General features: G+C 37.3%; 1 protein-coding gene across 3 annotated transcripts in view; it reads right to left on the reverse strand.

Moving 5' to 3' along the window:
- Window positions 1-341: 341 nt before the first annotated feature.
- Hipk (Homeodomain interacting protein kinase) overlaps window positions 342-22,215 on the reverse strand; it is a 215,727-nt gene continuing 193,853 nt past the window's right edge. For 2 of the 3 annotated variants that reach the window (XM_085960700.1, XM_085960699.1), the window contains exons 16-22: window positions 21,687-22,018; window positions 20,455-20,603; window positions 14,610-14,918; window positions 14,259-14,357; window positions 14,061-14,137; window positions 12,665-12,790; window positions 342-1,414 (exon numbers count right to left, since the gene is read on the reverse strand). In XM_085960700.1, coding sequence (XP_085816826.1) covers window positions 1,180-1,414; window positions 12,665-12,790; window positions 14,061-14,137; window positions 14,259-14,357; window positions 14,610-14,918; window positions 20,455-20,603; window positions 21,687-22,018 — 1,327 coding nt within the window. In that variant the 3' untranslated portion in view covers window positions 342-1,179. The remainder of the gene's footprint in view (window positions 1,415-12,664; window positions 12,791-14,060; window positions 14,138-14,258; window positions 14,358-14,609; window positions 14,919-20,454; window positions 20,604-21,686; window positions 22,019-22,215) is intronic. The other variant, XM_085960701.1, reaches the window with a different exon arrangement.

Consider the following 22,215-nt stretch of genomic DNA (forward strand, 5'->3'; position numbering starts at 1 on the left):
TAATACTAGATACAATTATAAAACAAACCGTAATTTAATTATTAAAAAGATGTTTTCCGAAATCACACGGAAGAACATTCAATTATACACAAATATATTCATAATATTGACATAATAATAAAATATTAAACACATTAAATATTAATAACATTTGCGAAGATATCGGCTGAAGATTCTGAAGCGGCGGAAATACAAATGCAACTCAATTGTACAGTAAAAAAAAAAGTCACGCACTTCGTTCGCGCGTCGTTTTCACAATCGAATAAGTCGGCGGCGACCGTCGGAACGGGCCAAATAAATGTAACGACACCTTACGCTTTCTAAAAATCATTAAACTTTTTCTGGATGAGGATTCTCTCGGTGCGCGTGTCTCCCCGATGGACCGTAACAGAAAATCCAATCCGCACTCTTCGATCGGCTTCGTAGAAAAACTTCTTTTGCAACGTTATCAAAAATGGTCTCGCACCAGCTTCATTAATTTTACACCACGTCTTTTAAAATACTTCTCGTAGAAACAACAATATTATTAAAAATCTCCATCGTCAAAATTTGTCAAATTTAATCATCGTTCCACATTAATCCAACTATTATGCTTTCCCGTCCTTCACTTTTCTCTTCACCTTCGTTATTCAATCTCTTTATTCTGTGACATCTCTCGATCATCGCCGCCGGTCGCCATCTCTGACTCATTTTTTGAATAAAAATAAAACATTATAAAATATCTTTTAAATAACCGAAGACGTCTCCGAAACGACAGACGCTCGATTATATTTATGGGCGATACATAGTAATAAAATACTAAATATTTAATTTTGCCCCTTGTGTTTGCATGTTTGCGTCTACCCTCAACCGATGTCAAAAACTAGTGTTTCTAACGCATTTCCCCTTATGCGTGTTTTTGGCGGGATTAAATCGATGCCCGCAATCAGGTCACCCTCTCTTACTCCGGCATAAAACAATGAGAGATGTTAAGGTTTCACAAGTCATGTTGCGACACTGTTGAATTATCATCACTAATTATCAGATTATTTAGCTCGCTCCAGGGTTGTCTTCGGAAGGTTTTGTTGGTAAATCATACCAAGCGAGTGGAACGAACATCGGGCGCGTTCAGCCCGAGATGAGGGCCAGAGTGATGAGGGCGGATGGAGGCTGAGGCGCTCGCCGCGGATTGTTTGCGGGTCAGTCGGTGAACCACAGCTGCGGCTGGTAGTGGGAATGCGAGTGGGCATGGGAGGGGGGGCTGGCGTACGCCACCAGTGGTAGTGGTAGCGGCAGGGGGATGTGGTGAGGGGGGTGCGGAGGAGGAGGCGGCTGCAGATGATGCGGCGGAGGCGGCGGGGGAAGATGCGCAGGAGGGGGACCGCCTCCCCCTCCTCCCAAACGAGACTGGTGAGCGGGCGGCGGCACTCCGTTGCTGGAATGTTACAACAAAACAATTAGACATTGACAGAAATCTTTATCGATGTTCGATCCTAAAAGTGCCTCCACAAATTGAGGTCGCATTAAGGTGATGTCTCTAGGTAAAGTTGTTATCGAAAAATAGCTAGAAAAGTTTATTAATCGGTAGATATATATTCAAAAGTAATGAGAAAAATAAAATAAAAAATTAAGATGTATCGTGGAGTTCTATATACCAAAAATACGTGTCAAATTCGGTACATTTCTATCGGGTGGTAAGAATGAATGACATAAGATTTATTATCAAAATTACGATAAAAATGTACGTAAATCTATTACCCAAGGAAACGCTAAGCGAAAATTGGAATTTATTATATCCTTATATCTCTTTTTTCAAATTTAAAAAACATCGATTTAGAGGTTAGAAAGCACGCAATTAAAATCGAAAAATCTCGGCTTACACGCAATTTATCGCGAATAACGCTTAGCGTTTCTATTAAAAATATTATTTATTAATTTTTACGGCAGTTATTTAAATTTAATCTTGTATTTTTGTATATTAACGAATCGATAGAAATCGAAACCATAATAATTGCTCGAATTGGCAACATGCTGACAACACTTAGCCGACGCTTGGCCGTATAGTGCTGCCGTCGTGGAATTATTTGGAAACAAAATATCTTCATACAAAATACACACACAACCATAACATGACGTTGAAAATGAAACTCACACATAGACAAGACAAAATAACATTATTTTTCTCTGAATCTTGGCAAAAATCAGTTTGTGTTAAACTTCTATGCGAAATTGCCATATGAATAAAAATAACTTAACAAATTAAAATTACAATATTTACTTAATATACGTAGGAACCTGCCTATATTCAAAATTTGATACTGAAAATTATTTTCAATTAGTATTTGCTTAAATTACAACTATTTTATACCATTATTTATGATAAAAATAAACAAATCTCGCATTTTGACATGGCAGCACCATCAATAATCACCACGCGTTTACGCCAACTGCCAATCAATTTTTTCTTTTTATTAATTAATTGTAATAATTGTAATTAATTATAAATTAATTGACTAATCAGTAACATTTTCGTTACTAAGTAGGTCGTGTGATTATTGATTGATTTTTGGTGAAGAAATCACACATTGTATGATTTTCTGCAACCAAAATTATTTTATTAGGTTATGTTGTAGCTACTGACGTTTGGCGTGTTGTTATTCTTGTTTTATGCATTTTTATATAATTTATGTTACTCAGTGCAAATTACGTGATATTGTTGTGATAAATTATATTGTGAGTGTTTAAATTACATCTCATATTCAGTGTAGTTTAATTAAATAGTGAATACCAGAGGTGTGTGATAAGTGAATATAAATCTTTGTTACATATTGATCTAGTACCTATATTTTATTAATAATTATGGATGTGCCATGTGTAAGTGTTAAAAAATATAAGTCCTACACTAGAAAAAATACAAAACTATCTAAAACTACCAAAATATTGATGGAAAGTCGTGATGAATACTTTAGGAAACGGAAGTTAGTATCATCCAACACAGCCGTTGCTTGTGAACCAATTCCGGTGATAAATAGTGATGTATCCATCTCGGATGACCCAGACAATCTTCCAGTATTGACAGATGAGCACAATTATTGTGTAAGACTTGAGAGTTGTGAAGACATTCAGAGCTGTTGGCCGAAAAAATTGAAAACGTATTCGAAAACGACAGGACCTAAACCATCGGTTATCGAACCTGTTCCGGTAATATATAATGATTTGGATATAACCATCACAGATGATTCGGACAATCTACCACCTTTAGTCGTTGAGTACAATTGTGTCGACGAAGACATCCAGAGCTCTATGCCTTCTGGCAGACGCATCGTCGACATTGGATACCTGTTTAAACAGATGGAACAAGTCTTTAGTCATCCGTTAAAATGCACTGGAGGAAAAATGGTCCTAAAAAGAGAAACAAGAGACGGTATTAAGTCAACATTGCATTTTGAATGCAGGTGTTGTGAGAAAACAGCGTCAGTATTAACTGAACCCCAAACGTCTACGATTAATACATCATTTGTTTGGGGATCTTTAAATATCGGGATTGGTTACAGTCAGGCACAGGAATTATGCGGTATTGTGGGAATTCCATTCATGTCTTCGGGAACGTTCCAAAGGCATGAAAAAAAAGTTGGCCAGTCATGGAAAACTCATTTGTGTGATCAAATGTCGAAGGATATAGAGATCGAGAAACAGTTGGCTATAGAAAATAATGAAATTGATGAAAAACACCCCTATATAACGGTCATTGTTGACGGAGGTTGGTCAAGAAGGAGTTATGGCCATAGTTTTTCTGCCAAATCCGGAGTGGCATGCATCATCGGAAAACGAACAGGAAAACTTCTTTACCTAGGTGTTAAGAACAAATATTGCCACATTTGTACCATCGCAGCCAATGAAAAAAAACCAGCTAAGAAACATGAGTGTAATATATCTTTTTCTGGACCATCGACAGGCATGGAGCAAACCATTGTAGTTGAGGGACTAAATTATATTTTTGACAAACATCAAGTATGGGTAAAATTTTTAATAGGGGATGGTGATTCAAGTGTATTTGCTAGGGTGCGTGAGAGAGCACCGTTTGGGTATAAAATTAAAAAAATGGAATGCGCGAATCACATGGTCAAATGCTACACTAGCAAACTTTATACGATGGTTAATAACGTAAAATACGATACGAAAAGCCGAAGTTTATTGCGGAAGGAGATTAAACGTCTCAAAAGTGCTGCACGATGCGCTATAAAACGATGCGAAGGCAATATCACTCAGTTAAAGTTGGATTTGAAAAATGGACCCAATCATGTATTTGGCGAACACTCTGAGTGCCGTGCAGATTACTGCAAGAAGACACATCCTGATGTAAACAATGTACCATATTTGGAAAAATCTTTGATGATGAAAGGTATACGCCTCCATCTAGACGGAATAATTCAAAAAGCTGATAGACTGGTAACGAATGTTACCACAAACTCGGCAGAAAATTATATGTCATTGGTGAGCAAATTGACAGGTGGAAAAAGAGTTGATTTCTCCAGAGGCAGTAGTTATAAGGGTAGATGTTATGGTGCTGGACTAGCTCATTCGCTGGGGTCAGCACATATTTTAGGTATGCATAAAAATATAACCGGTATGTCTCCTAGTCGAATAATTAAAAGTGTTGTTATTAGTCGGCTAAATCGTCAAAATCGTCTTAAGGCGAGACGTTTAGATTTAACTTCCAGGTATAAAAAACCAACTGTCCCTGTAAGCAACCAAGCTGACTGTGAATATGGCCCGCATGCTGCCGATTCAGATATTCCACAGTTGGACTTACAGGAGAAAATGAAAGAAATTATGGAATCTTTACAGGCTGGGGTTTCTTGCGATACAGATTGTAAGCAATTGCAGTTGGCGACAGTAGGGCAAAGTGAAAATTATTTGTGGATTGATGCCAGGCATAAACGTTTGACAGCATCTAAGTTTGGGAATATTTTCAAAATGAGAAATACGACACCACGGCATAATACTGTTAAAAATATGCTTTTCCCAAGTGATATTGTGACAAAGGATATAATGTATGGCAGGAAGAATGAACGCACTGCTATTGCCTTATATGAAGCAAAAAACAAAGTCACTGTTATGCCTTGTGGTCTTTTTGTAAGAACGGAATTCCCATTTTTAGGAGCAAGCCCCGACGGTTTAATTGGGGAAAATGGGTTGATAGAAGTTAAATGTCTTCCGTCCATCGGTTCCAAACCAATTTTAGAGGCAGCATTACAAAACAATATATTATGTTTAACTATTGTGAACTCCGTACTTCACTTAAAAGAATCACATAATTATTGGTTTCAAATACAGGGACAGTTGTACATTGCGAAGAAGGAATACTGTGATTTAATTGTATATGCCGACAGTGGAATCGAAATCATACGACTTTTGCCAGATCCACAGTTTGAGACACGTGTTCTACCGCGTTTGATAAGTTTTTATAATGATTGCCTTCTTCCAGAATTAGCTGATAGCCGTATCCAACGGGGTATGAGAATTCGCGAACCTGAGTTTATATTAAATAATTTGCAAACTAAAGCGAAGAAAATAAAAAAGTAATTTATGTTGACTTCTGATATAATTCTCGCAATAAATATGTCATAGTTTTCCTTGACATTTGGACATGGAATTTCGCGTATCCATAAAACTGATAGACTACGTAGTGCGCTCTTAGAAATCACAAAGGCCTACCGATCAACTTCAACGGACGCGCTTCCGGTCCTGGCCGCATTCTTCCACTTGACCTGCACATACAGGTCAGCGGTCCGTCAACGAAGCTCCTCAAAGGTGAGGAGGCCGTTGTTGGTGACTTTCACCTTGCCCCGCCTCCTCGGCATGTTGCTGAAAAAGTAACCTGACTATACGTCTATTGACGCTTGACGCGGCATAGAAGACCTGGCAGCGACGGTGGAATGAATCAACCAAGGGCCGGCACACATTTAAATTTTTTCCAGACATTAAATGGCGATTGGAGATAACCAAATATCTGACTCCTGACCATCACACCGATCAATTTGTGATTGGACACGGTGGGTTCGCTGGCAAGCTCTTTGAGCTTGGACTTGTAAGCCGTCCGACATGTCCATGCGGAGGGGTAATTCAGGATGCCAACCACATCCTCTGGGAATGTCTTAGAATGTGCTCCCGAACGGGAGGAGATGCTCAGGTCGGTCCAACCAGCTGTTGGGCCCATCGGGCCGTCCGACTTGGTTGCTACTAAGGCCAATTATCCTGCATTTAAAAAATTTGCGGCGTCTTACTGCGGGCGTGAAGATCTCTACACGTAATTTTTGCTGTTCGTATGATTAGCTTCATTATTTTTTCATATATACAATAGAATTATTTTTATTTTAATAATTTCCTTGCGCTCTTCTCTCCCCGGAACTTTGCATTAGAAAGTAACTTCTTTAAACTCAGTCAGAGCTCACTTTGAGCGTAGCAACCTTAGTCCTGGGTATCTTTTCCTAGGGCATTCCCAGCCTAAAACTGAACTAGATGCTTCACATGAACCAATGTAGGGCCATGTGATGGCTCGTGGGTTAACTTCAATAATATTGCTTATTATATATACTTCATTAGAATAAACAACTTCTTTTGTAGCTGTTTATGCATGCCATGCTTGTTTCGTGGATTTTCACGATGGTTTTCAGATTTTTCGTGTTCTATGCTTATAACGATATCTCATAATTATTATTTATTTACAATGCTATACAATGTAACCAATGATTTATTATATTCTAAAATGTTTTAATGAAAATAACTAGTGGAACTTTTTTATATAATTATATACCATATATAGTTAGTTTATTTAGTGGTTATTTTGGTTTCTTTGGCAATTCTTCCAGAATATATTCCTAGAATTGTCGGACTTGAGCGATAATAAAACGCATTTCTAATCTACGCATGCGTTTTACTATTTATTATACATGTTTTCCTGATATCGTCGCCTTGGAAGTGAATAGAGCTTCACGGATGTCATTTGTGTATTAGATTGTTTAGCAAATTTGATGGAAATACATGTTCCTGTAAAAAAATCAGTTATTTTTCTTCACCATAATAATAATTATAACCAATAAGTATTTCAAAAATTGTTTGGTCAAATAAAAACGTTTTTGAATTTTGTGTGGATTACCTCTATTCACTTCCAAGGTGAAGATATTCACCAAGATTTATTTTCAACACGTCTAGTATTCTCAATACTTTCTATAACCTGATTTATTAAACTGGCGCTAGGGGCCGTTCAGGTCCATGGCCGACTGCACAACGTTTTTCCAGGCATCTCTGTCCAGCGCTCTCTCTTCCCAGTTGACTATCCCCAGCCTTTCCGCATCCCTTTGAATGTTGTCCGCCCATCTCCGTCGAGGGCGGCCAAGAGGTCGAGTGCCAGCTGGTGTGCCTTTGTAAATCCTATAGAGAGTTCTAGATCGTTCAGATCGTACAACGTGGCCCGCCCATCTGAGCCTTCTTGACCTCAGAATATTAGTGATTCTAGGTTGGTATCGGTCGAAGAGCTCAGCGTTTGTGCGGATGCGCCACCGGTGGTTCTCATTGACGGGTCCAAGTATTCTCCGGAGGATTCTGTTTTCAAACACTTGGAGCGCCTTTTCTTGTTTTTCTGTTAAACCCCACGTTTCACATCCATACATGACGATTGGCTTGATGACCACGTTATACACCCGGAATTTCGTTTTGATGGACAGCATTTTGGACCTGAACAGACGACTCAGCGCGAAGTACGCTGCATTTCCACTTCTCAGTCGGTCAGAGAGCTCTAGGGACATTTCATTTTTAGAGGTAATGTTGGAGCCCAAGTACTTGAAGAGAGAGGTTCTCTCGAACGAGGAGTTTCTTATTCCAATGTTTCCAGAGGGTTCAATGCCTCTTGTCATTTTCAAATACTTGGTCTTTCCCACATTTACTCGTAGATTCAACCTTTTCGCTGTGTCCTCCAGAGGAGTGAAAATATCTCTGACTTCTTCTTCAGATTCTCCGAGCACCACCAAATCATCTGCGTAGCCCAATATTTTATGGGACCCATTCAGGGTAACTCCACCTTCTGCTTTCAGAGCTTCTCTAACGGCTTTCTCTAAAGCTAAGTTGAACAGCATTGGTGATAAGGAGTCGCCTTGTTTTAGTCCTGCTGTCACCTTAAAAGATTCTGATATACTACCTTGCATATGAATTCTACTTCTGGATCCGTCCATGCATACTTTTATTATATAAATATAATAAAAGTATAACCTGATTCCTAAACCTAAACCATTTTTCACAAACATGTGTTTGGATCCAGCGTGTCTATTCCTTAGACTATGTACGCAAGACGCTTCCCGCTGCTATCTAAGGAAGGTTTGTATCCAATTGTTGTAATTGTTACAATAAGTGCTATGTTTTAACAGCACTTTTCTTGGCAAAGCTAAACTTTCGAGCGAGATGACTGTTTAGACCAAGGGTTCCCAACCTCGGAACGCGACGGGTTTTCTGTGGGGTCGCCAGCTTATAAAGCTAAAAAAAATTCACTATAATGCAATTTTTATTTTGGGCAGAGAGGTGGTGGCATTCTCATTGCTGTACGCTCCGACCGACCAGACAGTATATCTGTTGTTGACTGTCACTTTGCTGCAGCTATTGACGTCGTTATTATTCGATTACGGTGAAATGGGTCATTTTCCACCGCGATCGTCTCGCGATGCATATAATTCGTTCTTTTCATACTTTGAAAACTTGCCAGTTGATAATTGTATAACCATCATTGGTGATTTCAATTTGTATTCATCTCATTTCTTATCCTGTATGAATCTCAAGCAGTTTTCAGAGATAAGAAATTGAGATACCCGGGGTTCCAGCGGCTAGCTCAGGTGTCCATCGAACCCCGGATTCACAAAAAAAAGATAAAAAAAGGATTTATATATGTTGGTAAAATTCAATAAAACACTAAGTCTTTCTCGTGCGGTCTTAGCGTTATATATTTTAATATTTGGTTGGACAACGTTACTTTATAGTCCATTACATATTTTGTTTTTACAATTAGTTACACAGGTCCGTACACGGTTTACAAAGGACGCTTACTAACTTTCTTTTTCAAATTCCCCGTACCCACGCCGTCCAGCAAAAAGGACTCTCGTGATTGGACATACGATTAAAGCACTTGCATCACAAAAAATGGAAGAAAGCGAAGTGTCTTAGCGATTATATTTTATTTTCTTATATCATATCACGTGTATTATATCAAATCTTGTGACATTGTCAATGTTATCAATGGAATCCAGTTTTTACTCTTGGCAGACGATTTAAAATTATATGTGTCAATTCACAGTGAATTAGATTGTCACATATTACAAAATAACTAGTAGAACTTTTTTATATTACGAGGGTGGGTCAATAATTCCTTAGAAAAAAGCATTAAAACAGTTTTGATTTTTGTATTTTTTTTTTATTTCTCAACATAATCTCCTTGGAGCTCAATACACTTGGTTAGACGTTTCTCAATTTTTTTTAAACCGTCAGAAAAATAAGTTTTCGGAAGGTCCTCAAAATAAGCATTTGTCCGATCGATGACTTCTTCATTTGAAAAAAAACGTTGTCCACTTAGCCATTTTTTTAAGTTTGGGAAAAGGAAAAAGTCACTGGGGGCTAAATCTGGCGAATACGGTGGGTGGTCGACCAATTCAAACTTCAATTCTTCAATTTTAGCCATTGATCGTAAACATGTGTGAACACGGGCATTGTCCTGATGAAAGAGGATTTTTTTCCTGTTTAAATGAGGCCGTTTTTCTTCAATTTTGTTTTTTAGCTGGTCCAATAAAGATGCATAATAATCCCCTGTTATTGTTTTTCCTTTTTCCAAATAGTCAACGAAAATAATTTCACGTGCATCCCAAAATACAGTAGCCATAACCTTACCAGCTGATTTTACGGTTTTCGCCTTCTTTGGACATGGTTTGCCTTCGCAATCCACTGCTTTGACTGTTCTTTCGTCTCGGGAGTATAGTGGTGTATCCATGTTTCATCTACAGTCACAAAGCGACGAAAAAAATTATCCGGATTGCGTTGCATGAGCGACAACAGGGCTTTAGAGGCCACCACCCTATTGCGTTTATTGTCGACTGTGAGCAAACGCGGCACCCATCTTGCAGAAATTTTTTTCATGCCCAATTTGTCATGTAAAATAGAAATGACGCTACCTTTTGAGATCCCTGTAACCTCAATTATCTCACTCAACTTTAATCTTCGGTCACTTAACACCATATCGTGGATTTTATTGATCATTTCTGGTGTAGTCACCTCTACAGGACGTCCTGAGCGTGGTTCATCTTTTGTTGATGTACGACCACGTTTAAATTCATTTAACCAGTTATAAATAGTTGCAAGTGAAGGAGCAGATATGCCGTGAACTAAATCCAACTCATTTTTTATTTCCTTTGCTGTTAACCCTTTTATATTAAAATGTTTAATAACAGCTCTAAACTCAATTTTCTCCATTTTCCATTTTTCCATTTTCCACAAGCAAATTTTTTTTTTAAATGTACGAGAAACACACAACAACCCGACCAATCTGATTGAAACTTCGCAGCATACTGAATCGGTAGTGCCGCTGCATGAAAACAAACCGCTTACAGTACTAGTCGCGCCACCTGTCGGCTTTTCTAAGGACTTATTGACCCACCCTCGTATAATAAGTGAAGGTAATTCCATAAACAACGTTTTTTGTGTAATTGAATTTGATCAAATTATATACCTACAATATATTATAATATACTATCATAAAAATGTCAATACGATATAATAAAATATTGGGTACTGTTCGGTTATACCGGAGCCAGCGGAAAACGCATTTTGAAAATAGTCGATAAACTGGATTATTTGTTAGTTTGGGTTAGTTTAGGTTCGGTTAGGTTGGGTTAGGTTAGGTTAGGTTAGGTTTGGTTAGGTTAACCTAACAAATAATCCAGTTTATCGGCTATTTTCAAAATGCGTTTTCCGCTGGCTCCGGTATAACCGAACAGTACCAAATATTGTACTTATTTAAAAAAATTAATAATTATTTGAATAAGTATATATATATAATAATATTATAGTAAGTAGAATATATTATATTCTTATAATATGTAAATGAATTTTTGTCTAGCGATTTTTTTCATCTGGCAATACTTGCAACTTATTATGGTAACTTACTGCCATCTGGTTGGAATCGACCAAAGTTTTTAGTAACAGATTTTAAGAAATTCATGGTAGATGCCTGTAAATATAAATAGATGGCGTGAAAGTCACATTATATGTGTAATTTAGGCCAAAGACATCGCCTTAACAGATTATTGATTTTAGGAAAAATGGATGTTAACCATTTGGGCCAGTGACCCACGGACATTATAAGTCGACACGTTGCTGCTCCGTCAATAGTGACTATTATTATAATAGTATATGAAAATTTTTAATAAAACAATATTTCGATCCGGCGTTCGCACTGTAGACACTCCATAATGTTTTGAAATTTAATAATTTAAAATCCAACAAGGGTGTCATTGAAATATCACTTAAAAATATCTAATGTAGGAAGCATAACCAATAGCAGTTGCTACTTTTCTGTAATAAATAAGATGAAGTATGAAATTAGATTAGATAGATTACAACATAAAAACCATGGTGGCCCTTGCCGAAAATCACTATCCACATTAGTAGCAACATTAATTCAACATTCCTGTTCAGTAAAACTACCTAAGCAATAATAGTAATAATAATCGTATGTCCTTCTCGCCATTAATTTCATGTACGTAAGTATACGGTTATCCAACTCGTACACATTTCATATTCTTGTCATTTGTTACCTGTGAAATATTTCGCCATATTGTCAGTTGACAGACTACTACTATCTAAGTAGTGTATTGGATCGCCTAAATGTTCGTCCAGCCCGTTCACGTGAAAACATTGCTGCTGTGCGTGAACGTGTGGCCGAAGAGCCAAAAATGTCAATTTTTTGCATAAAAATTTTCATCCACACCTGTATAAGATCCATCTTACACAAGAACTGAAGCCAACAGACCGCGGGTAGTGTCGCAGAATCACTGATTGAGTCTTGGTAGAGCAGACAATCGATTGAAAAATCATCTCCAGTGATGAGGCACAATTTCACTTCAATGAGTACGTTAACAAGCAAAACTGGTGAGGAGGAAACCCACAAATGATTCAAGAGAGGCCGTTAAACGCTGTGAAAGTTACTGTTTGGTGCGGTTTTTGGGCCGTATCATCGGGCTATACTTCTTCGAAAATGATGAAAGAGCGACTGTTACGGTCAATAGAGTCCGCTATAGGCAAATGATAACTGACTTTTTGTGGCCGGCATTGGAAGATTTCAATTTAGAAAACATGTGGTTCAAACAGGATAGGGCCACATGCCATACAGCTCATGAAACATTAGCTTTATTGCATGTAAAAAACATCTTCGTACCCGAGCTTGGAATAACCCTATAAATCTAATATATCTATATAAATATAGATATATTAGATTTTAAAATGTAAAGATGCAGTTTTTATTCCGACAAACTTAGCTGGTAACACCTATAAATATTGGAAGTGAGTATGCATAGTTATCAATACAATCAAATGACCTCACATCATCCCCCTAAGAGGCAAATTATTGTATTATAGTGTGAACATTTTTTACCTGTGATAGTGATAGGAAGGGGCGACTCCTACGTAAAGCGGTTGAGCTCGGTGCTGCGGAGGGGGATACGAAGGAGACACGCCTCCTGCGGAAGGACTGCCCACCACTCCACCTGCCGACGTCCTACTACGAGACCAATCGCGTTAGTATGTTTGCATTACAAGCATATGGAAACAGCTGACTCCATGAGGACTCGAAGAGAGGTTATATATTTATTGTTTGGTATCTATATGATTGCAACTGAGGAGTGACAAAAAAAGAAGAAAGGAAAGTGCTATACTATGGGAAATTGATCATCACACAGGTTCTAGAAATTCTTGAATAAATATTGATTTTGATTGAAAACGAAAATATTGTGTCCTGTAGGTCAGTGCTTCTCAAACTTTTTCATACCACGAAAACAGAAAATAAAAATCCAAGACTCTCCCCCAAAAAATTTAGTCTTTAGAACCAACAGTACTTTATTTACGATTAATTATTATTATTATTATAGGTACATTTTTATTAAAAATAGAACACCTCATTTATTTGCCTGTGAAGCAAAAATTTAAAAAAAAAACAAAAAAAAAATTAACATGAAATTCATTACAGCTACAGCCTACAAACAGTTCAATGAGAGGAGAATGATCGCATATTTTTAGATACATAATCAATATCCTGAACAATGTTTTAAATATTTCACGGGTTTCGCTCCAAAGTCACCGTTGAAAAACATGACCTATGTTTAAACACCAGTAATGATGAAAATGTATGACTTGTCACAATTAGGTCAATATAAATTTTGAATAATATTTTGTTTAACTAAAAAATCTAAATAATTTATAAATATTAACAGATATTTATCCATATCGTATAAAGTACCCGAGAGTTAAAAACTGATTTGTATCAGGTATCACAGTTTTATGTTTTTTTTTCAAATACTGAAATATTTCGCGGCTTCCTAGAGGGCCGCGCCCACCAGTTTCAGAAGTACAGGTGTAGGTGACCTTCATTTTCCACTATACAGGGAAAGTCCTCTTATGATTAGATTGTTCATCGCTTTGGACTCACTCAATTCAATTTTTTTTATTGTAAACAAAAATGATCTACTGCAAAATTATTATGAAATTTAATAGAATTGTGAAAGCTGTTATGACTGATTTTTATCATTAATGTCTGGAGCGGCCGCCCATCTTCGATTTTAAGACGTCGCAAAGGCTACGATTTCAAGTAAAACACCTGGTAAGCCATGATTCTAGAGTACATAAAGAATATATTAATTCAGGTACATAGTCATTCAATTTCATAATTCAAAATATCATGGGATAACGATAAAACATTCCCCAGGACTTATATAATACGGGGCCACCTGTATTAATTTAATGGTCACAAAACTGATAGGACAAAGTTTACTCACCTATAAGAAGGCGCTCCGTGTGCCCACCCATTCTTGATATGAGCCGCAGGAGGTTGGTACTCTCGCATGCTGCTCATCTGAAAACAATCGCCACAAAAACTTATTTCACATGACAGGAATCGTAACCATTATCATCAAAACTAATGGGTAGTTATCGATTTGTAATAAAACATGAAACAGAGATGTGATGCGACTTACACTATCCCTTTTATTGTGATGGATGGGAGTGTAGTGACCGCATTGATACTCCGGCCCTCCGTTCCTCGTCGATGCATGATTCGACTGCAACAACGGAAACTGTACATTATGATGTGTTGAATTCAGATTTTTAGAGATATGATTCGGACATGATTTATTTTACAATGTGCAAAAAAGTTGAATTCAATTAAGATTGTATGTATAAATTTCACAATTCATATTATGCCCTTCAGTTCAATCTTCTTTTACCGCTTATTCTATGATTCTACAATTGAATCGAAGAAAGTGACAAAATTTTCATTTCTGCTATACTTATAACGCGTTGTAATGAATGTAAAAAGGGACAGGTACCTGTTGTGCGATAGGCGGGTAGTCATTGGCGGGCGGTTCCTGCTTGGCCTGGCAGTCGGACTGCGCCATGGCCAGAAGGCGCTTCTTCTGGTGCTGCTGCTGATGATGCACGGGCGGGGCCTGCGGAGGGATCTGGCTTCCGCTTCCTGATGCTCCGCCGCTTCCGTTGTTGTTATTGTGGGTGGCGTTAGCGGCACAGTTGTTAGCAGAATTGTTGTTGGCCGCCGGGTTGTTGTTGGCGCTTGTCGAATTGCTTTGTGGTACCGCGTGGCTACATGACACCTGGCCGCACGGTTCGTGTTTTATCGTCTGAAGATAAGAGAAAACAATGTAGGTTTAAGTTAGGGAATGCAAGAGGAAGGGAAGCAGGTTGGGTTGCCTTCTGGGTTGTGGCTGAAATTAACTATAATTCTCGAATGTACTAGTGTTAGTATTTGGTTACGTCTATATCAGTGGTTCTCACATGAAATTTAAATGTGGCCGCACAATTGACATTGACAGTTTTACGGAAACGTCTGGTGGCCGCACTTTTGTTGTGATTAGAAAATTTTATTTACTAAAAAAATGGATCATTTATAGACAAGTCTATTTAATAAAAAAACATTTGAACATTTTAGTATTTAGTAAATAATATCTATTTATTTAAAAATAATGCAAATGGAAATTCCTGAATACTCCTTTTTTCTTTAGTATTTAGTACATAATATCTATTTATTTAAAAATAATGCAAATGGAAATTCATGAATACTCTATTTTTCCAATGCAAGCCGCATGACTGCTTCTAAGCTTACATCCGTCAACTGGCTTCGATATTTCTTTTTTATGAAGTGCATTACACTGAATGATCTTTCACAGTATAAATCCACAATATTAAAAAAGCAATTGTTGCCAATTCTTTGAATTGACTTGATTCTTGGTTAAAGTATAACTTCGATAGAGATGGGAAAACTGGTCGATTGTGAAGACTAAGTATACTTACTACCAGTATAAAAAATACTTAGTATAGAAACTTGCTCCAAAATACTAAAATTAGTATTTGGAATAAGTACTATATAGAGCGTTTGGCGTGCATATGCGACAAAAGTTTCATACTCAACTGAAACTAAAACCAACTCCATATTAGTATTTGAAATACGTATCGGCTCAGGGAACTCAGACTGTGTATCGGCTTCAATAGAATCGCTAAAAATACGCTGAGCTCCGCTTGTCGAAAAGTCCCATTAACACATTTTAAATTTAAGAGTTCAAAAATGAATAACAGTGTTTTTTTTTTAAATTATAAAGATGTTTTGAGCGGTCATATAACAAGCCTGTGCGTCATCTCACCACTGTGCTGCGACACAAAATTTATGACCTATTATTCATACATTCGAACGCAATAGACTAATAAATTAAAATATACCTATATTCAAGTGCTATCTCGTTCGCGCGCATTTAATGTCAATAGTGTTGGAAGTCTACCAACTGGCGAGTGCACAGAACAGCGACTCGCGATGATATCATTACAAGTTTTTTGGAATAAGTTTATTGGGCCACACATACTAAGTATAGGTAGTTTCATCCGAAACTTGAGTACACAAACTGGTGACAGTATTTCCAACTCACCTCTAAACTTCGACCAAAATTTTTGAACCGTGGTATTATTAAAATGGTTTTAAATACTTGGTCATGACTCATTTCCAATAACGCATATTAAACATTAGCCCAGTTAATAAAATTAAATACTGAAAATGATGTTGGTGGCTGCACATGAGAACTAGAGATGGGAAAACTGGTCGATTTTGAAGACTAAGTATACTTACTACCAGTATAAAAAAATACTTAGTATAGAAACTTGTTCCAAAATACTTACTAGTATTTGGAATACTATAGAGTAGAGATGGGAAAACTGGTCGATTTTGAAGACTAAGTATACTTACTACCAGTATAAAAAAATACTTAGTATAGAAACTTGTTCCAAAATACTAACTAGTATTTGGAATACTATATAGAGCGTTTGGCGTGCGTATGCGACAAAAGTTTCGTACTCAAGTGAAACTAAAACCAACTCCATATTAGTATTTGAAATACATATCGGCTCAGGGAACAAAGACTGTGTATGAATTCTTCAATAGAATCGCTAAAAATAAGCTGAGCTCTGCTTCTCGAAAAGTCCCATTAATTATAAAATTTTAAACACATTTTAAATTTATGAGTTATTTTTCTGTTAGGTTACAATATTCTTGTTAACAAAAATGAATAACAATGATTTTTTTTATTGTAAACTGCGTCACCTCAGTCACCTCACCACATTTCTGAGGGAATAATATGCTGCTACAGAAAATTTATGACCTATTTGTTCACACATAAGATGATGTCATTTGCATGCAGACTAATAAATTAAAATATAGTTGTATTTGAGTGCTACGAGGGTGGGTCAATAAGTCCTTAGAAAAGCCGACAGGTGGCGCGACTAGTACTGTAAGCGGTTTGTTTTCATGCAGCGGCACTACCGATTCAGTATGCTGCGAAGTTTCAATCAGATTGGTCGGGTTGTTGTGTGTTTCTCGTACATTTAAAAAAAAAAATTGCTTGTTTACAAAAAATGGAGAAAATTGAGTTTAGAGCTGTTATTAAACATTTTAATATAAAAGGGTTAACAGCAAAGGAAATAAAAAATGAGTTGGATTTAGTTCACGGCATATCTGCTCCTTCACTTGCAACTATTTATAACTGGTTACATGAATTTAAACGTGGTCGTACATCAACAAAGGATGAACCACGCTCAGGACGTCCTGTAGAGGTGACTACACCAGAAATGATCAATAAAATCCACGATATGGTGTTAAGTGACCGAAGATTAAAGTTGAGTGAGATAATTGAGGTTACAGGGATCTCAAAAGGTAGCGTCATTTCTATTTTACATGACAAATTGGGCATGAAAAAAATTTCTGCAAGATGGGTGCCGCGTTTGCTCACAGTCGACAATAAACGCAATAGGGTGGTGGCCTCTAAAGCCCTGTTGTCGCTCATGCAACGCAATCCGGATAATTTTTTTCGTCGCTTTGTGACTGTAGATGAAACATGGATACACCACTATACTCCCGAGACGAAAGAACAGTCAAAGCAGTGGATTGCGAAAGGCGAACCATGTCCAAAGAAGGCGAAAACCGTAAAATCAGCTGGTAAGGTTATGGCTACTGTATTTTGGGATGCACGTGGAATTATTTTCGTTGACTATTTGGAAAAAGGAAAAACAATAACAGGGGATTATTATGCATCTTTATTTGACCAGCTAAAAAACAAAATTGAAGAAAAACGGCCTCATTTAAACAGGAAAAAAATCCTCTTTCATCAGGACAATGCCCGTGTTCACACATGTTTACGATCAATGGCTAAAATTGAAGAATTGAAGTTTGAATTGGTCGACCACCCACCGTATTCGCCAGATTTAGCCCCCAGTGACTTTTTCCTTTTCCCAAACTTAAAAAAATGGCTAAGTGGACAACGTTTTTTTTCAAATGAAGAAGTCATCGATCGGACAAATGCTTATTTTGAGGACCTTCCGAAAACTTATTTTTCTGACGGTTTAAAAAAAATTGAGAAACGTCTAACCAAGTGTATTGAGCTCCAAGGAGATTATGTTGAGAAAAAAAAAAATACAAAAATAAAAACTGTTTTAATGCTTTTTTCTAAGGAATTATTGACCCACCCTCGTACCTCGCTTGCGTGCATTTAATGTCAATAGTATTGAAAGTTTACCAACTAGCCAGCGACTCGCGATGATATCATCACAAGTTTTTGGAATAAGTTTATTGGGCCACACATACTGAGTATGGGTAGTTTCATCCGAAACTTGAGTACACAAACTGGTGACAGTATTTCCAACTCACCTCTACTATAGAGCATTTGGCATTCGTATGCGACAAAAGTTTCATACTCAACTGAAACTAAAACCAACTCCATATTAGTATTTGAAATACGTATTGGCTCAGGGAACTCAGACTGTGTATCGGCTTCAATAGAATCGCTAAAAATACGCTCAGCTCCGCTTGTCGAAAAGTCCCATTTATTATAAAATTTTAAATTTATGAGTTGTTTTTCTGTTAGGTTACAATATTCTTGTTAACAAAAATCAATAACAGTGATTTTTTTAAAATTTTAAACATGTTTTGAGTGGTCATATAACAAACCTAAGCCTGTGCGTCATCTCACCACTGTGCTGAGACACAAAATTTATGACCTATTATTCATACATTTGAACGCAATAGACTAATAAATTAAAATATACCTATATTCAAGTGTTTTAAATGTCAATAGTGTTGAAAGTCTACCGACTGGCGAGTACACAGAACAGCCACGCACGATGATATCATCACAAGTTTTTTGGAATAAGTTTATTGGGCCACACATACTGAGTATGGGTAGTTTCATCCGAAACTCGAGTACACAAACTGGTGACAGTATTTCCAACTCACCTCTAATGAGAACCACTGGTCTATATCATAATATGCATTACAGTTTGTCACGGAAACGATTCAATATTGGTGATATTTGAGGACATTCAGAGCCTAACTCATAAACCAAACTGCATTCAAAGTCTTGGTCAATGGTGACTGGCTTTCGCATTTTATCTTATTAATCTGTTTTGTGGTTTAAGTGAACAGGTAAAGTATTGATGAAATTGTGCCATTCTCTATAATATAGTGTTTCCCAACTGCTGGTTCGCAGAAACTTTCGGCCGTTCTGCAAAAAGTCATCCTCCATTTGAAGTACATATGCCAAAAATTCCAAGTGTATACTTATTCAAAAAAAGTTTTTCCAATCATGGCAGACGACAATCGATGCGCAATTGATAGACAAGAATAAGGAAAACTAATTGTGTTGTCTTTTGTTGCCACTTTAGTATCCGGCATAAAATTTTTACATATTTTTAGTTACAAAATCATTAAATTATCGTCAACATTTACGACTAGGTACCTATTCATCTGAGAGGACTTTTCGTCTATGTCAGTATAAAAACGAAATAGAGAAACTGAATGGATGTCAATGCAACGCTTTGTCTCTCCGAAACAACACTGAAGTTATCTACTATCATAGTGCCTGTACACGTGCATGGATTTACTTGCATCAATTGTGTATTTTAAACAATGGCAATAATAACTGTGTACTAGTAAAAGTGCTGACTGTCTCTCCAATTTCATTCTTCAAGCGTAAGTGAGTCGCGATGTTGTCATTGTTTGATGCTATTTGACAGGTTTATAATCGGTAAACGTCAAAATGTTCTGTGCGGTGACGATTCGTATTTCTTCCGGCAGGTTCGCCACTGTCCTTCTACTGTGTATCAATTTCATTCTTCAAGCGTAAGTGAGTCGCGATGTTGTCATTGTTTGATGCTATTTGACAGGTTTATAATCGGTAAACGTCAAAATGTTCTGTGCGGTGACGATTCGTATTTCTTCCGGCAGGTTCGCCACTGTCCTTCTACTGTGTATGCGCATCTGCCAATTATTGAGTGAAAATTCAGAAGCTTCTGAACTTTTTTGATCCATGCATGCAATCTTGCAACTTGTACAAGTTGTAAGTGTTTACACGTTCATTTTCTTATTATGGCCGCCGCGATGATACGTATTGTCAGCAGTAAATCCATGCACGTGTAAACAGGGTATTATAGATAGAAAGAGTGCAGCAGCCCATTTCGCCCTATTTTTTTATACCAGCTTTAAATTTCCAGAAATACTATTAAAAATTATTTATTTAGTAATCCATTTCTAATTACACCAATTAACAATAGAATTTTCATGTAATTTTTTGTATTCAAAATAAGACATGTTAATGTCAATTACATAAGTATAATATGAATTACCTGTGATGTGTGATGATAGTGCGGAGTCTGGTGTTGCAAGTGTTGCAAGTTTTGATGATGCACGGGCGGAGGGGGAGGCTTACTCCTTGGAGAGACGGGTTCCATGATTGAGGGGGCTGCCGCGCAAGCTCCGCTACTGCATTCACCTCCTAAAAAATATTAGACATATTAAATTTAATACACATAGAAATTTCATATTATAAAATATGATGTATTCCATCGTGTCTGAAAATTTGTACATATGCAGTTTGCCCATATCACACGTCACTTGAAATGTTGTATCGGAAATATATGGTCATATATTAAAGACCGTCCAGTCCAACCTCTTTGGGTCTTATAGTACCGAGATAAAATTTATGTCTAAATAAAACACGGTTCTTGTCGGTAACCAGCGGCAAACAAATTTTGAAAATAGCCGATATACTGGATTATTTGTTAGGTTTTCATTCTTGAATTTTGCCAAAATCAAAGATGACCGTATAGTATACGGTCATCTCTTTCCGATAAGAAAACTATGATTCCGTCTTTTCTCATCCCAGAAATCAACATTTCATTTAACTTGAATTGACATTTATTTTAAACAATATTATTATTATTGTAATGGTCTTGTTAAGAGCGTGCATAAGTGAAACGGCAAATAATTTTCAACAGTATGTGGAACAAAATTTCGCAGTTGTCGCCAATCGAAGACTGATAGTGAGGTGTGAGCACGTCAATTTGTTTTGTGATGGCGTCGGAGGAATATATTCTTAAATCGTGTAAAGATGATGACTAAAAAACGTTCCGCATGTACTTGAAAAAGAAAACATGTCAATGGATATACTATTATTATTACGAATATAATAATAAACACAACATTAAAAGGACGTATGTTGAATTTTTATGACAAATTATATTTCATTCAGCTCGCGTCATTTGCACAATCTGCGCATCGCCTAGCCACGATTTTTTTAGACCATGCCTCAGCTGAAGTTTTTTTGAAGCTTAAGTGTTTCGAAAAAGTCGGAATAAAACCGTATTTGTTATGCAACAGGTGTCTGTTTCTAATTACTATTTTGTTGACACACTTCATTGGGGGTTTGTAATTGACTCGTACACACGTTGAACACTGCATTCTATTTTTGCCATGATATATAATATTTTATTATGACAGTTTAATGTAGTATTATTATCTCAGATCTCAGGTCTAACGAGTAATCCATCAGTACGCGAGGTGAAGAGTGTGAAATTACCTTGAGGCTGCTGCGGTTGCGGTCGTTGCTGATGATGCACGGCAAGCGGTTTGGTAGCGGAGGATCCCGCTTCGTCTTCCGAGTCAGAAATGGTGATGACGGAGACGGCGGGCGAGGGCGTGTCGTCGTGGATAGTGATGGTCTGCTGCTGGGGCGGCGGCGGGCCATGCGCCCCGCCCGTCGCCTGCTGCGGCTGATGATGGGCCTGAGGCTGAGCCTGATGATGCTGAGGTTGGGGCTGGTGGGCCGAAGCCCCTCTGCTGGAGCCGCCCGCGTTGCCCCCGTTGTTATTGTCCCACCCCGCGTTGGCTGAAGGAGGCTTTCGGCCGGACCTGATCGACGAAAGAATTTACTTTATTGACAATTCGTTAGAACGAAGACATCATTTCGTTTAATTATAATGGATGACAATTTTATATTTACGACGACGTATGTTTTCCGACCATGTCCAATCCTAATAGCATCATATTAATATGGGCCCTCCACAGAATTGAGGTTTATATTAACAGATTTTGTTTTTACGAGAAAT

The sequence above is a fragment of the Rhyacophila brunnea genome, unplaced genomic scaffold (genome assembly GCF_057557595.1).
Source record: "Rhyacophila brunnea isolate RB1 unplaced genomic scaffold, BYU_Rbru_1.0 scaffold_12, whole genome shotgun sequence".
In the NCBI taxonomy this organism is placed as follows: Eukaryota; Metazoa; Arthropoda; class Insecta; order Trichoptera; family Rhyacophilidae; genus Rhyacophila; species Rhyacophila brunnea.